The sequence below is a fragment of the Tursiops truncatus genome, chromosome 8 (assembly GCF_011762595.2).
Source record: "Tursiops truncatus isolate mTurTru1 chromosome 8, mTurTru1.mat.Y, whole genome shotgun sequence".
In the NCBI taxonomy this organism is placed as follows: Eukaryota; Metazoa; Chordata; class Mammalia; order Artiodactyla; family Delphinidae; genus Tursiops; species Tursiops truncatus.
In genome coordinates, this window is record NC_047041.1 from 48,882,647 (window position 1) to 48,899,831 (window position 17,185).

At 38.2% G+C, this 17,185-nt stretch overlaps 1 protein-coding gene across 6 annotated transcripts in view; it reads left to right on the forward strand.

Moving 5' to 3' along the window:
• Positions 1 to 17,185, forward strand: part of PRCP (prolylcarboxypeptidase) — a 73,261-nt gene that overhangs the window by 24,947 nt on the left and 31,129 nt on the right. For all 6 annotated transcript variants that reach the window (XM_019948738.3, XM_073808358.1, XM_019948740.3 and 3 more), the window contains one exon: positions 14,560 to 14,700. In XM_019948738.3, coding sequence (XP_019804297.1) covers positions 14,560 to 14,700 — 141 coding nt within the window. The remainder of the gene's footprint in view (positions 1 to 14,559; positions 14,701 to 17,185) is intronic.

Sequence of the window (17,185 nt, forward strand, 5' to 3'; positions counted from 1 at the left end):
CTTTATTTGTGTATTTGCTTGTTTATTATCTGCTTCTTTCATTAGACTATAAGCAGTGTGAGGGCAGTGACCATATCTACCTTGTTCACTGTTGTATCTCTAGCACTAACCCCTGGTAGGCACTCAAGAAATACTTGTGAAATGAATGAATGACTGTAAACAATGACTGTCATTTATCTATATATCGTATTAGCTCTGGGCAGTTGCTATGCAGGACTGTGGCCTAATGACAAAAGCACCTGAAAGTAATCAAGGAGCAACTTGGTCCTGTTTGAACTTGCTGCCATTGTTCTGAGCTTTTTGGTTTCAGCTGAGGATATCCTTTTCCCTTCCTTTATCTTTCTTACAGCGCCCTTATCATTCAGACCGGATGAATGCTGAAAACAATGAGCAGTCTATAGAGTGTATTTTTAAGATGATGATTAAGAGTCTCTAGAGGCCATTTTATAGTGAAACCAGGACTGAAATTGGATGTTGGAGTTCCCCAGAAGGAAAAAGCTCAGGCTGCTACTTTCTTCAATGCTTCCTTTTGTGTTTGATCTTCATGTGGGCATTTTGTAAAGTTTAATTTTTTGGAATGCTAAAAGCCTTTAAAGTCATGTATTAGTGTAATAAAAAATTATTTCTTTAAAGCAATCTCTAAAGAGAGAATGCTGTAAGTTTTCTGTTTCAGCAGTTCTCACGGTATGATTCACAGAAGGTCCTTTGTGGGGGAGGAAGAGGTGCATTTTAGCATTGTGTAGTAGTATCTTCTTTGTATACACTACTTTTTAAAAATGTAGTTTATTGATTTGACAGAGGTAACCAGGTAAAGATTGTGGTCCCTGATGTCTTTTGTCACACCAGAGAGGAACAGAGACCATCAGCTTTGAGAACAATTACATTCTCACGTTGTATAATTTCTTTAGTTTCTGGATGAAAAGGGTAGAAGTAAAATCTGCTTTGTTCACATCCATTAAATGCTACTGGGAGCCTGATGGCCTTGGAACTCTTTCACCATTTTAGCAGGGCTCTTGCTATTTAGAATGCCCAGAGTCAGGGTCAGTGCAGAATCAGTTATTAAAGGACAATAGTGGTGGTTATAGCTATTCAAAAGACTTCCTTTTGTTGATTGCTGTTATGCAAATACTACTGATGTCATACATTGGGTCTTTTTTCATTGTGATCTTTCCTGGGTGTATTATGATTTTAGAAAGTGGTGTATGATGTTATATATATTACATATATAGTGACTGAAGAAACCTGGCTTATTTTTCAGTCTTACCATGATCTCTTACCTGGACCTTTCAGTAGCCTTTTGTTTACTCTTCTCCCTTTCTTTATCATCTCATTCTCCAGGCCAGTCTTCACAGAGCAGCCAGAGCGATCTCTGTAAAACATAGATCAGAATAACTCCTACAGCTCTTTAAGGCTTTCTCATTGCTCTTTGTGTTAAACTCCCTACTGTGGCCCACCTGGCCCTGAGCCTCATCCCATACCACAATGCTTCCCCTTGTTCACCATGTTCCAGACACTGTGGTCTCCTTTCTGTTTTTACAACATGCCAAGTCTCTGAGCCTTTGTATTTTCTGTTCCTTCTTTCTAGAGTTCTTCCCCTGGCTGGCTTCTTCAGGCTTTACCCCCAGTGCCACCTCCACAGAGAGGCCATCTATGTTAGTTTCTTAGGGCTGTTGTAACAAAGTACCACAAACTGGGAGGCTTAAAACAACAGAAATTTATTTTCTAACAGTTTTAGAGGCCAGAAGTTCAAAATCAAGGTGTCGGTGTGATTGGTTCCTCCTAGGGAGAATCTGTTCCATCTCTCTCCTAGCTTCTGGTAGTTGCTGGCAATCCTTAGTGGCTTGCAGTTGCATAATTCCAGTGTCGTCTTCTGTCATCACGTGGCTGTCTTTCTTTTGTATAACTGTGTCTTCACATGGCCTTCTCTTTGTATCTGTCTCTGTGTTTCTTCTCTTCTTATAAGGACACCGGTTATATTGGACTAAGGGCTAACCCTATTCCAACATGACCTCATCTTAATTAATTATATTTGTAATGACCCTATTTCCAGATAAAGTCACTTGCTGAGGTTCCGGGAAGAACATGAATGTTGGGGGAGACATTATTCAACGCAGTACACTTTCCCTGACTCTCAATTTAAAGTAGGCTGCATTAGTGGATCTATATCTATAAACATACTCACAAGTTATTTATTTCTAGCCATTGGTGAGCAAGGCACTTCATTAGACCACATTTCATGCATTGTGCTCAATTCTGGGCACACCATCCATGAAAGGGAAGATAATTGAACTAGGATGTGAATGGGGTTGTGAAGATTTTAGAAATCATGTTATATGGGTAAGAACTGGGGTTTTGCTCAGTTGGAGAAGAGTAGATTTGGGAAGTCATCACAGCCCTCTGCAGGAGGACCATCCCTTCAGAGGAGGGGGAATACGGACGATTGGATTGTAAATTACATACATACACAGGTCTGTATCCTGTACTTGAGAAGTATGGTTTTGCCTTTTTGGGGGTGGGGGTGGGGGTCTTTATCGTTTTACTTTTTACCAGATACCAGCCTCCATCTCTTCCATCATAAAGGAAGAAAAACATTAGTTTGTCCCCCTCATCTGCGGTTTTCCTTTCCACAGTTTCAGTTACCTGCAGTCAACCTTGGTCCAAATATATTAAGTGGAAAATTACAGAAATAAACAATTCATAAGTTTTAAATTGTATGCTGTTCTGAGTAGTGTGATGAAATCTCACGCCTTCTGCTCTGTCCTGCCAGGACCTGAATCATCCCTATGTCTAGCGTATCCACGCTGTATATGCTACCCATCTGTTAGTATAGGAAAAAACATAGAATATATTCCCTTTGTACCCACAGGGAATTGGTTCCAGGACCCCTCTGCGGATACCAAAATCCACGGATGCTTAAGGCCCTTATATATCGTACCATACAATGGCATAATACAGTTGGCTCTCTGTATCTGTAGGTTCTGCAGCCAAATATATGGGTAAGAATATGGAGGGCTGACTATATTGGGTTTGCTGACCGTATAGGGTTCAGCACTACCAACAGTTTCTGGCATCTGCTGGGGGTCTTGGAATGTACCCACCATGGATGTGGGGGGGATTACTGTATATGAGTTCTGGCAAGATTTTTCACTTTTTAAAATGGAATAAATATAACATAGTTTAGATTCCCTTGCAATTCAGCAAGCAGATTTCAGCAGCATTTGCCTGTGATGGAGAGGACCTCATGGCTTTGGGTATTCATGGCTTTGGGTATTCATGGCTTTGGGGATGCATGGACATCAGGGATGACCTCAGCTCCCTTGCCTCCTGTTCTCTGTCACAGCCTCTTTATGAAATTCCTATCCTAGTTTTATCTAGCCATTAAACTTCTCTACTCCTGTCCTGGGTGGTGGATGTCTGTTGAAGCAAACCCACAACTAGGTAGATTGTTGTGCCTGCAAATTTAGTCTCTAAACTCAGGGATCCTATGGAAGGCCTGAGCATCAGTTCCTTCTTCCATGCTGCACTTTCACCTCTATCTTCAAATCATTGCCACACTATGCCCTTTTACTCTCTTTTAGTAGATAGCCTTGCCCCCTACTTCAGTGATTAAAAAACTTAGTTGTTGTACGAGAGGCGTTTTAGCCAGAACCCCGTCAGTGTTCTCCTTTTCCACCTAGAGATGTAGTTCCTTCTGTACCCATCTGTTTCCCAAAGGAGGAGGGGTTCCTCCTGTCCAAATCAAATCCCTCCATATGTGTCTTGACCTCATTTTCTCCTGTCTCCTCAGAATCTCCCAGCATCACTAATCCCCCTCTCACCTATAGTCTCAACTATTCCCTCTAATCACTTTTTGCCTTTGGGCATTATACCTCTACCATGTTTCTTTCTTCTTCATAAAACTCTTTGTGGAAAAACGTATCTTACACATTGCTCAAATCGACATTTTGCAGCACATTTGGGTGTACTGAACACTAGTATGCTGCTGAATGATCCAGTATAATATACATTTTACAAGAAGCTGTCATTCAGGTTAAATAACTGTGCACTGCCAGAGAGCCACAGGTTTAAGTCCTTTACAGCCCTAAAAACTGTGACTATAACCCTGTCACAAGGTCATACCTGACCTTTTAGGTTATATACTTCAGTAAAATGCTGATTAGTCCTTCCCCTGCTCCTCCACCTAGATGCTGGCCTTTTGTCTATATTAAATCTTCCTGTTTCTCCTCCCAGCAGAGGGCATGCAGTTCCTGGTTCCTCAGCAGCCTGGATAACGCTAAACTCTTGTGAGTCGGGTTTAGGTTTTATGCTTGGGTTCTTCCTCAGGCACGTGATTTGTCACTGGGCAAAAGGCACATCTGACTACAGCATTCTGCAACTCTTCCAAAGCCAGTAACAGACCCATGCAATAAATGAATCCTCACAAACTTGATCGTGGGAACTTTGATTTCTATTCTCATTGCTTTGAGTCATGCTGTTCTCTGAAGCTGTGTTGGGTTTATTTTAATACCATCTGCAGAGCTAGGATGTATGCATGCGTGCATTTATTCTGTGTATGGTCACTGATCTTCTACCATGTGCCAGACATTATTCTAGTCACTGGGGACTTAGCAGTGGACACAACAGATGAAAGTCTCTGCCTCATTAAGGCTCTATTTCTAGCGTACCTATTTCATTCACTGTTGGTTTAGAGAGGCAATCTCAGATTTCAGTTAGGTTTCTCTTTATAGGGAGATTTTCCTATGTACATCAGGTGGCAGCCTGGTGAATCTAATCTCATCTCCCATCTCTTCTCCTCATGAATTATATATCTTCTGCCACAAACAACAACAGTTCCTGAATATGCTTGTTCTGCAGAGTTCCTCATGCTCCCTTTGCTTGACATGCTTTTCTGTACTTGGAAAAATTCTTGTTACTCTTCTGAGTTCACCTCAGATATCACTTCTTTGGTGAAGCCTTGCATGATTCCTGCAGGTCGGAACGTAACTTCTAAGCTCCCACAGCACTTTGTATATAGAACTTAAACCATACCATCTTGTGATTGTTTATTAGTATGCTCATCACTTTTTTTACATTCAAAACTTGAGAGATTGAATTGTATCTTACTCCGTTCTCCTTCCTAATGCCTGTCACTAATGAATACTCAATACACATTTTTAAGTGAAAGAAAAACAAATTTTTTTAAACATATTTATTGGAGTGTAGTTGCTTTACAGTGGTGTGTTAGTTTCTGCTTTATAACAAAGTGAATCAGCTATACATATACATACATCCCCATATCTCCTTCCTCTTGGGTCTCCCTCCCACCCTCCCTATCCCACCCCTCTAGGTGGTCACAAAGCGCCGAGCTGATATCCCTGTGCTATGTGGCTGCTTCCCACTAGCTATCTATTTTACATTTGGTAGTGTATATATGTCCATGCCACTTTCTCACTTTGTCTCAGCTTACCCTTCCCCCTTCCTGTATCCTCAAGTCCACTCTCTATGTCTGTATCTTTATTCCTGTCCTGCCCCTATGTTCTTCAGAACCATTTTTTTTTAAGATTCCATATATGTGTTAGCATACAGTATTTATTTTTCTCTTTCTGACTTACTTCACTCTGTATGACAGACTCTTAGGTCCATCCATCTCACTACAAATAACTCAATTTCGTTTCTGAGTAGTATTCCATTGCATATATGTGCCACATCTTCTTTATCCATTCATCTGTCGATGGACACTTAGGTTGCTTCCATGTCCTGGCTATTGTCAATAGAGCTGCAATGAACATTGTGGTACATGACTCTTTTTGAATTATGGTTTTCTCAGGGTATATGCCCAGTAGTGGGATTGCTGGGTCATATGGTAGCTCTATTTTTAGCTTTTTAAGGAACCTCCATACTGTTCTCCATAGTGGCTGTATCAATTTACATTCCCACCAACAGTTCAAGAGGGTTCCCTTTTCTTCACACCCTCTCCAGCATTTATTGTTTGTAGATTTTTTTTTTTTTTAAGAAGATGTTGGGGGTAGGAGTTTATTTACTTATTTATTTTTGCTGTGTTGGGTCTTCGTTTCTGTGCGAGGGCTTTCTCTGGTTGCGGCAAGCGGGGGCCACTCTTCATCGCCGTGCGCGGGCCTCTCACTGTCGCGGCCTCTCTTGTTGTGGAGCACAGGCTCCAGATGCGCAGGCTCAGTAATTGTGGCTCACGGGCCCAGTTGCTTCGCGGCATGTGGGGTCTTCTCGGACCAGGGCTCGAACCTGTGTCCCTTGCATTAGCAGACAGATTCTCAACCACTGCGCCACCAGGGAAGCCCCTGTTTGTAGATTTTTTGATGATGGCCATTCTGACTGGTGTGAGGTGATACCTCATTGTAGTTTTGATTTGCATTTCTCTAATGATTCGTGATGTTGAGCATTCTGTCATGTGTTTGTGGGCAATCTGTATATCTTCTTTGGAGAAATGTCTATTTAGGTCTTCTGCCCATTTTGGGATTGGGTTGTTTTTTTTTGATATTGAGCTGCTTGTACATTTTGGAGATCAATCCTTTGTCCGTTGCTTCATTTGCAAATATTTTCTCCCATTCTGAGGGTTGTCTTTTCATCTTGCTTATGTTTTCCTTTGCTGCGCAAAAGCTTTTAAGTTTCATTAGGTCCCATTTGTTTATTTTTGTTTTTATTTCCATTTCTCTAGGAGGTGGGTCAAAAAGGATCTTGCTGTGATTTATGTCACAGAGTGTTCTGCCTATGTTTTCCTCTAAGAGTTTGATAGTGTCTGGCCTTACATTTAGGTCTTTAATCCATTTTGAGCTTATTTTTGTGTATGGTGTTAGGGAGTGTTCTAATTTCATTCTTTTACATGTAGCTGTCCATTTTTCTCAGCACCACTTATTGAAGAGGCTGTCTTTTCCCCGTTATATATTCTTGCCTCCTTTATCAAAAATAAGGTGACCATATGTGTCTGGGTTTATCTCTGCGCTTTCTATGCTGTTCCATTGGTCTATATTTCTGTTTTTGTGCCAGTACCATACTGTCTTGATTACTGTAGCTTTGTAGAATAGTCTGGAGAAAAATTTAATATAAATGTGATTTAGTATAATATAATTTACATATGACTATAGTGAAATAGAAATATAAACATCATATGTACATAATACGTGTATCTTAAAGGAAATCTTAAGTGTTTACAAATCTATTTGCTAATTATCTTATAGGTATAGAAAAATGCACCATCCTAAATCCAGAATCCTCTCATTCTCTTTTAGAGTGACTTTCCCCCGCATGGGTAACCACTAGTCTGACTTCTAACAACATGCATTTTGAACCCTGACTTTAAACTATGTGAATATATCTTTATTTAAAAAGAAAGATGTAAAATAATTGACATTTTTGTATCTCAGGTTTTTTTCATTTAAGAGTTTGGACTTGAGATTTAAGTTCCCTTACTGTCCTAAAATTTTATGTATCTAATATTTAAAATCTAACGGTTCAAAAAAGAAAAAAACCTAACGGTTCTCCTGCTTTACTATTGGATTGGCCAAAAAGTCGTTCGGGTTTTTCCCATAACACGGAAAAACCCGAACGGACTTTTTGGCCAATCCAATATTTATACAACAGCGCCCTCTGACGATGTAACATTTACTAAAATTTAGATATTTAATAATTGCAGTGACACTTTATCTCTAATTTGCGAGCTTAAAATGTGCTCAGGTAATTCTAGTGGTACAGAGCTTCCTGAAGCCACAGGAAGTTATTGATCGTGTGGTGCTCTCACAGAGCTGTTTAGCCAGTAGATGATGCCAGAATTTTCCTCTGCTGAAACACCTGACTATTGTTGGACAAAACATGTTATTTCTTGATTTACTGGAATGTTTTAGGTGTTCTTAAGGGCAGGATATCTTCACCTTTGTTTTAGTAGAGCAGAGAATATTTTGATGTCATAGAATTTTGGTAATTTAGAATGGGATTCTCCTTTTGGGGTCCAAGTCTTTGGTCAGGGGAAAGGAGGCTTCCTGAACACTGTAGAATTGTGTTGAATCCATTTTCCTACCAAGTATATACTATTGAGAATAGTATATACTGTTTTTAGATGCTGTTGTGGTATTTATTTATACCACTATTGAATTTATAATAGCTTCTCTTATATTTTCTCAAGCACTGGCTTGATATAACACGATATAAAGTGTCTATGAGAATTTTAACATTAACAAGAGGACCTTTTACACAGAAATGTGGGGGACCACATTAGGAAGATTTGGACTGCATTCATTTAATAATTATTTATAAAGTATCTGTCTTGTACAGGGGCACTGTGGTAGCTATTGTGTTCTTGCCTTTCTAACAATTCATTTGTAGGTGTAGGAAGCTGGATAGCCAAACTTTTTCCACAGTGGACTCTCTCATATCCTTTTATTCCCTTCCCAGTTTGTTTTATCTTTAAGTAAATAATTTATATCTAAGAGTTTCTTTTTTGAGACTAGGAGCAGGTTACAAATAATATACAGAAGGAAGGAATACAGTTTTCTCTCTTATATTAATATGGACAGAAAGATGTGTGAAGATATGCAGCATCTTATTACATAGAAGGATGATTTCACTTGAAGGTTATCTCTGAGGAAACTTCCACCTTCCTTGTTAAAATGGAAACTAGACCTGCTAAGGTTGGCTATAAAGGGAGCATCCCTGTGGGAAGGGAATGACATTCCTGTTTCTTGGATTCACCTTCCTCTTGGAGAGACTTGTGATTCTTTTCCTTATCACCACCACCACTCTCATCAAGGGATACTGTTTCCCTTTTAATTCTTTTAAGTCAGATTTACTCTCCAATCTTTCCTGGTATCTTTGTAGTACAGATGAACAAAGGTAGAACGTTCAAAAGATTCTTGAAAGGTTCTGACATAATAAAGTAGAAATAAACCTAGTCACCCATGATCTGACTCATAAGATATGGCTTGCTCTCCTGTCTTGACCCAGTTCTGTGGCTACTCCGGGGTGAGGGACAACTTAGTAGGACCCCACTCATAGGACTTTTCTCCAACTATAGACCCAGATCCTGCCTAAACCCCACCTTCCTTTCAGGTTTTGGTTCCTTCTTTGACAAATTGTGTCCTTCTAACATGAAGGTGTCTACCCCTTCAGGGGAGATCAAGCTTGCCCAGAAACAATGTCGGTCTCCATTTAGGAACTCTAATAGAATGTAATGCCATAATTCCATAATTAATACAGGGTACATACATCAAATGGAAGAAAGAACATCTTATTTCATTTTAACATCTCTGGATTAGAATTGGAGACCAGAGAGCCCTCTTTCAAGGTGCTTTAATGTATTGGAGGTGTGAGTCTATTTTTTTGTCTTGTATATCTCTGAGTATACTTTTCATATGTTTAGTAAAATTTCAATTAACTATTATCGTATATCTGGGTATGTAAATGAAACCAACTGTATACTGAGTTTCTTAAAACTAAAAGCTACTAAGAGTCAACGTGATTTTTTTTTTTTATCAGCAGCCTGATTAAATGAGTTAAAAACAATATAGTAACAATTCTTGAGTCAGGTCAGTGAAAAGACCATATGCTTCAGTATAACTGTTAGTATGTATTTGGGGATATGTACTTCATTTTGCAAATGAAGATACTCTAGTGTCCCCTGCTGAAGGTTGCAGTTTGTAGCCAGCCCTATCTGCCATAGTGTGTTACAGTGAAAAAAAGCAGGCTGGATTTTGTCAGAAGTAGGATTGGGTAGTGGATAAAGCACATGAAAAACAATTGTATTTGACTTTTATTTATTAGTTATATTACCTTGGACAAGTTATCTGACCTCTCTGAGCTTCAGTGTCCTTATTATGTAAGACTGGTATAATGAACGTGCCCCCAGAGGGTAATGGGGAAGATGGTGAGGTGATTTGTGTAAAGCACCAGCACAGTACCAGACACAGAGCAGGTGCTCTGTGTTAACCCTCACTCCAAGTTGCCACCAAAACTGTTTCTAATAGATGTGATGTTCTTACAGGCTTTTCTGGGTGTAAATTTTATTTTTGAGCAGTTTTAAAGTCCAAATAGTTATTTTTGCCACAATAAACTATTTAAAGGATGTTGTTCTCTTTATTCCTTCTTGCCTACCCATTCTCATGGATCTCTTTATCCTCTACAAGGTGAAGAAGGGGAGCATCTCTTGGAATTTCTAGGACCACATTCTAGAAAGGACTGCTGTGTGTGACTAGAGGTGTTTTCACTTTTTGAGGTCATGCCTGTGTGGCTTTTACAGTGCTATTAATTATTTTAGTTATCTCAATACACTAAATTGAAAAAACAATTAAAAATTCCAGGTTTGCCTCTGACTTGTAACCTTGACCAAGGCACTTGACCTCTTTGAGTCTGGTTTCTTCAGTTGAACAACGCAGATCAAATGGCTTCTACGCCCCTGTCTCCTTTTATGTTGTGATTTATAAAATCTCTGTTCAGGAGCACAGGACTGTAAGTGGCGTGCAGGCCTCAGTTCTCAACAGCAGAGGGCATGCTGCACCTAGTATGCTGGGTCATTAGGTATTGGAAAATATCTATAGCTGTGTAGCCCGAAGTTGATATCGTTGATAATTAGGAAGAGTCAAGAAAATTCTGCAAATTAATGTTTTGTAAATGATATTTCACTGCCTCTTTCTAGCTGTTTAATATTTAGATGAAGCACTCAAGAGATAGGAGATTTTGACATTCTAAGGGTATGTCCTATAATTCTGTGAAGAGCTTCATCACTCTCTGCCTTATTTACCCCATCTAAGTACTCCATGCTTAGGATTGGTGTGCAGATGGGATGGAGTGGAGAGCTAACATTCACTGAGCATGTATTATATACCAGGGACTATACCTAATACTTTGGATATGTTTTCTCTAATCTTCACAGCAATCCTTTGAGTTATGTGTTATTATCCTTATTTTATATAGGACAACAGTGGGGCTCACAGAGGTTAAGTGACTTGCCTGAGGCCCCACAGTAGGAATTCAAGTTTAGATCTGTTGACTTCTAACCTGCTTTCTTTCTGTCATACCAGAGTTCCACCCGCTTTTCCCCAAGCTAAACAGTTAGGGATTGCTAGGAGCAGGAGTGCCCTGAGAGCAGCCACAGAAGGAGGTTTGGCTTTCTCTGTCTAAAGTTCTTGTGGCTCTTGTAATTCTAGATACAGGCTCTTCCTCTGGCGAGAATTTTTTCACCATATACATTTAACATGATATATACAAACACATACCCATGTTTTCAAATTTGAAACCTTTAGACTGTATTATTGAAATAGGTTTCTTGGTGGGCTGCTTTTAAAGGGAACAGTGATATCTCATTTTACAAGGCTAGGCTCTAAAGTCAGTGGGTAAGTTGAAAATCACTATGGCAGAATTATCTTTGAGAATACCAGGAGAAGGCGTCTTGTTAGAGAGCTGTGTACTTCCTTCCTTTAAGTCCAACACAGCTAGTCCTTCCTCCTTTGTTGAAACAGATGATGGTTTTTCCTGTTGAGCTTCAAATGATGCAGTTGGCTTGTATTTAGGGGCCATGTTGGGTGGTAATTCACATCTTTAAACATCAGAGTTTCATTCAGCATACTGAGATGCTTACATATTAGAAGTATTCTGAAACCTAGATCAAGAGAAGGAATAGCAGATTCTTGTCTTATTTGGGGGCTTATGCTAACTCATTGTTCTCAAAATGTTAGCTGTACATCAGAATTACTTGGAGGGCTTGTTAAAACACAAGTTACTGAGTTCTACTCCCCACAGTTTCTAATTCAGTAGGCCTGGGATTCAGCCAGAGAATTTGCATTTTTAACAAGTCCCAGATGAAGCTGATACTGATATCTAGGGACCTCATGTGGAGAAACACTACTAATTTGAATGGAAGCAAGTGGAATCACTTGTCTATCTTCCCTTCACTGTTTGCCTGTTTCTCTTGCTCTTTTTTACTTTTAGCCTTAGTGGGTATAATTGAATTAGTTTAAGTTAAATCAAGGAGCTGTGGCTCAGCTAATGCTTTATCCTGTTGCTTAGTTTACTACTTGGCCTAGAACAAGTACTTGGCCCATTCAATAGATGCTTGTTGAATAAGTGACTGAGAGAGTTAACATATGTCATGGGAGGGGTTTTTTAGCACATGGACATCATTATTATATACCTGTTCCATACAGACTGCTTATTTTACTGAAAGGTAGATAGTCTTTATATTAGAATAGCTTGTATTTTAGGACTATATATGGTGATGATTGTGGACATTGGGATGTGTGCATTAGGTGCAGTTTTGAGAAACTTGCATTTTGGGACCTCTGGTATGAATGTGAAGTATGCATGTGTGTGTGTGTGTGTGTGTGTGTGTGTGTGTGTGTGTGTGTGTGTGTGTGTGTGTGTGTGTGTGTGTGTGTAGATGGAGTGGATGCAGGAAGTTCCATCTGTTTTAGAACAGCCAAGGGAAATCTTACAAGATCTGGATTAGGTCAGAACCAGCTCCTGCCCCAGGAAGGCTGGAGCAGTACTGGATCAGCCTATGTGTGCCCCAGAGCACCCTGCATTCTCACTCCTGTCCCTCCAAAGCACTGAAGAATTCAAACACTATGACCCTAAAGGCTCAGTGGGCTCTGTACTGTTGGGTAACTCTTTAAATTCAGATAGTTGTATATGAACTTTACCATATTATAGGGTTTAATAATTGTATTTTTTAAATGGTGAGTTTATTAAGAGAAGGGTGAAAAAGCTCAAAAAATATATTTAAAGTGCAATGTAAGCTTAAAATTGTGTCATTCTGACATGTTTTATATTGTATCTCACAAAGTCTCAGTATCCAGTGTGTTTTTTTCTCTCAGTGTAGATTATATTTTTTCCTTTAAATTCATTTTACTTTTTTATGCTGAAGTATTTTCAAGTAAATTATAAACTGCATGACGTTTTCTCTCTAAATCCTTCAATGTACAGCTGTAGAAAAAGAAAAACATTTTTTTATGTAGCCAAAACAATATGATCACTCTTAACAAAATTAACAAGTCCTTAGTCTCACCTAATACCTAGTCCATATTTAAATTAACCCAGTTGTCCCTAAATTGTCATTTATATCTTGTTTGTTCAAACCAAGATACCATCTGGAATCATGCATTGCATTTGATTATTATGTTCCTTAAAATTTATTTAATCTAAAACAGTCCTTTTATCAGGATATTGCCTTGCCTTTTTCTTGTAAAATGTCTTACCTTTGGATTTGTCTGATTGCCTCTTCAGAGTATCTTCAGTTTGTTTTTCTACCCTTTGTATTTCCCAGAAACTGGAAATTAGATCTAAAGACTGGACTAAGCTAGAAGTCGAACATTTTTGGCAAGAATTCATCATAGGTGAAATGTGCTTTGTGTTGTACCATGTGAGGAGATACATAATTCCTGCTCACACCACTATTAGTGATGCTAACTTTGATTACTAGGTTAAGGTGATGACAGCCTGATCTTGTGACAGTATTCTCTATGGTATTACTTTGGAAATAATATGAATGTTCATTTTCCTGTCATCCATTCTCCTAATGCTTTTAACACTATTTGGTAATTCTTGCCTGAATCAGTAACTTCACTAGGGTTTGCCAAATATCATTTTTCTAATTCTGTCATTCCTTCTGCATTAGCTGACATTTGGTAAAACAGAGCTCTTTTTCATCAACTGGGACTATTTGGTACCCTGAAATATAATTCTCTTGGAAAGGCAGGTTAAATGTTGAGTTCTTTACTTTTTTATTTACAACTTCTAAGTGAGGAGTTGGTTTAATAACTTAAGTGGTGGCGAACGAATATTTTTCTTGCTTTTTCTTTTTTGATATCCTTATGGAGTAATGGATTTTCATGAATTGAACGTTTCAATCAACTACAATCATTATTCTTATGTTCAATTTGTTTTATGTTCAATTTATTAAAACTTTAGCCAATGATAGTCCTTTATAGTTGTCTCCTATATTTGTTAGATATAACTCCATTAATTTTTGAGTGCTTCCTTGCACAGGAAGATGCATTGGTTTATCTCGTAGCTTTCTTGTCCCAAATGTCAGGCAGCCATTTCACTAACAAGCCCTATTCGTTTTAGTGGGGAATAGTATTAGATACCAAAATCCTGGCCCTTGGAATGTTAATTGTTATTGGGGTGACAATGTTTATAGACCTTTTCAGTGGTCTGTTTAGTCCTTGAATTTTGATATTAAAAGTTTCAATAATGAAAATTCAGGTAGTAAGGAATGTCTGTATTTTAAAAATGAATAGGTTCCAATTAATAGGTTCTACTGTTTCATTCAATTTTAACATTATTGTTTTTAAGTAGCTACTTGATTTTATAATTGTATCTTTTGTGTTACACTGAAAATCTTGACCACCAATAACATTGCTTTATCTTAAAATATAAAGAAAATAATTTCAAAATAACAATATCAATATTACTACTACTAATGAAACCAAGTGAAGTTTAAATTTTTTTGTGATTTTTGCAGCATAGATTGATTTTAATGGAAGAATAAATATAAATACTTGTTTGATATTTAATTACTTTCCTTTGAAATATGTCTTGTCTGTTTCTTTTTTGTCATAGGTTGATCATTTTGGATTTCATACTGATAAAACTTTCAAACAACGGTACCTAATAGCTGATAAACATTGGAAGGAAGATGGTGGATCTATACTTTTCTACACTGGTAATGAAGGGGACATTATCTGGTTTTGCAATAATACGGTATGTGCAGATTTGTGAAACTCTGGGCTCAATTTCCTTTTTATTATCATCAACTGGAAAAAATCTTTTGCAGTATATATGACTGAGTATTTCTGTATTGTGAAGTTTTTTAAAAAATAACAAAAAGATAAACTCACGAATAATAGAAAAACAGAAAAAGTACATGAATAGGCAGTTCACAAAAGAATAAATACAGATATCCAACAAGCCTGTTCAGCCTTAAAGAATTACACATGAAAAGAATGAAATACTGTTTTTGGACAATTGAATTTTAAAAGCTTTAAAAAAAATATCCCAGCTTATTTAACGATTGAACAAGGATATGAGGGAAATGGGAGTGGGAATGTTATGGCATATAGTTTATTATTATTATTATGGTCTCTAGAATGTGAACACAAGGGCAGGAATTTTTGTTTGTTCAGTGTTGTATGCTCAGATCCAGGACTGTGCTAGGCATATAGTAGGTACTCAATAAATATTTGTTAAATGAATGAATTAATAAAATCTAAACAAAGCCAGTGCAAATAAGAAAAAATAATACAAGTTTGATTGTCAAATAGGAATGGACAAAGGTAAAACTGTAGCTGTATTTTAGCTTCCCTGTTCTACCATTTTTCTTATATTTGTGAGGGTAAAAAAGTGTAGCTGTTATCTTGCTTCCCTGACTATATATTCTGTCATCTTTTATAGTAATGCTTGAATCTGTTAACAAAACTTAATTTAGGAGGACACATGGAAGGAAGAAATTTTCCTTTTTAATGTTCCAGAGCTAAGACTAGAAAATGGCAACTTTCTACCAAAAAGCTAGTCTGTGAACTACCTTAAAGTGAGGACTGAATCGTATTTTCTCCACTGCCAATGTCTGGCATGGTGCCTGGTATTCAGGAGGTCTTAGTAAATGTTGAACTGAACTGCACTGAAAGCAAAGATATGAACCCAATTATACTGTGTTATCACATTCCACATTTCTGATTATTTCCTTAGGAATGCTAATAGTCTAAATATGTTAGTTGAAAATAAAATAATTCCCTAAGAGCTGAGATCCTAGATATCTATCTCTCTTAGATGAGTGACAGATGAAATCAGGACTTACTTTCCATCAGATTCCTGCTCTGTTATTCTGTGAAACAACTGAGGCTGCCTTGTCTCCCTTTCTCTTTCTAATGTGATTTCTCTTTTATGCCAAGGCCACGGGGCAGCTTCTCCTATCCAGTTATTTTCCCAGCTCCTGTTCTTTATCATAGGTAGGCAACTGTTCCTGCCTCCACAGACCCCACTGCTCTGACAGGCACTGCAGCATAATTTAATAAGACTTGCTGGGAATCTCTGACCTCTGAAGTGGTAGAAAGGAAGAGCTACTCAGGGTAGGAAGAGTTCCAGGTACCTGATAGAGGCAGATCCTAGAAGGACAGATCTTGACCCTTTCCCAGCCCTAGACACACCTTCCTTTACATACTAAAATGTTTGGGTTGCATATTTACATATTCTGGACATTTATTTATTGAGAGGTAGTATAGCATAGTGGTCAAGAGTGAAGATGTCAGCCAGTGATAAGATTTGAATTCTGGTTTTGCCACTATGCTTTATGACTTTGAGTAAGTTTCTTATTCTGTGCCTTAGTTTTTATATATTAAACGGTTATAATAATGTCTAGTTAATTGAGTTGTTATGAGGGCAAATAAGAATTAGGAACTTAGAACAATGCTGACACATAATGTTATTTAATATTAATATGTTACATGGACCTCTTTTGAAAAATAAAACACCCTGAAATAGGTGCAGGTAAATAATCAATACAGTTGCTTCCTCTCAAACCCTGAGGTCAACTCCTCTGGCTATTTTGATGGATGATCCTTACCCTTAAGAAGTTCATAGTCTGGTAGGGTCAGACACACATGTAAGCAAATATTGCAGCAGAGTAATAGAGATCTATACCTAGCACAGTGGTGTTGAGCGGAGGGTGTGATCAGTAAGCCATAGTGGGGACAGGCAGAGGAGGGCATCTTGAGCTGGTGTTACAGAATCTGTAGATTCATGGCAGGGAATGAGCAAGGTGTTAAGAGAGAAAATGGGGGTTATTGAAACCATCACAGATATCAGGTTAAATTCTCTGTCCTCACATGCATACAGCCCTTTTAATTGTTCATTTATTGGTCAAGACAAACAAAAAAACCTTAGAGGTTCTTAGTCTTTGTTAGGGAGCAACAGCTCATTAAAAAGCAATAATGTACACAGGGAATGACAAATCTAGTCGATTTGTCTAGATCGAGTGTGCTAAATCTAGTCGATTGAAGTTGGGCACCTAGAATGCTTTGTTAAGAAGGATTCTGAAGGCACAATTTGAGGTAAGTGAAAAAATGCAATGGTTGATTAATGACCAGCATTATGTGTGGAAATAAGGAGGTCTTACTGCACTTGATGTGGTTGTGTTCTGGAGCCAGATGGCCTGTGCTTGAATCTTAGCTCTGCCACTTTCTAGCTGTGT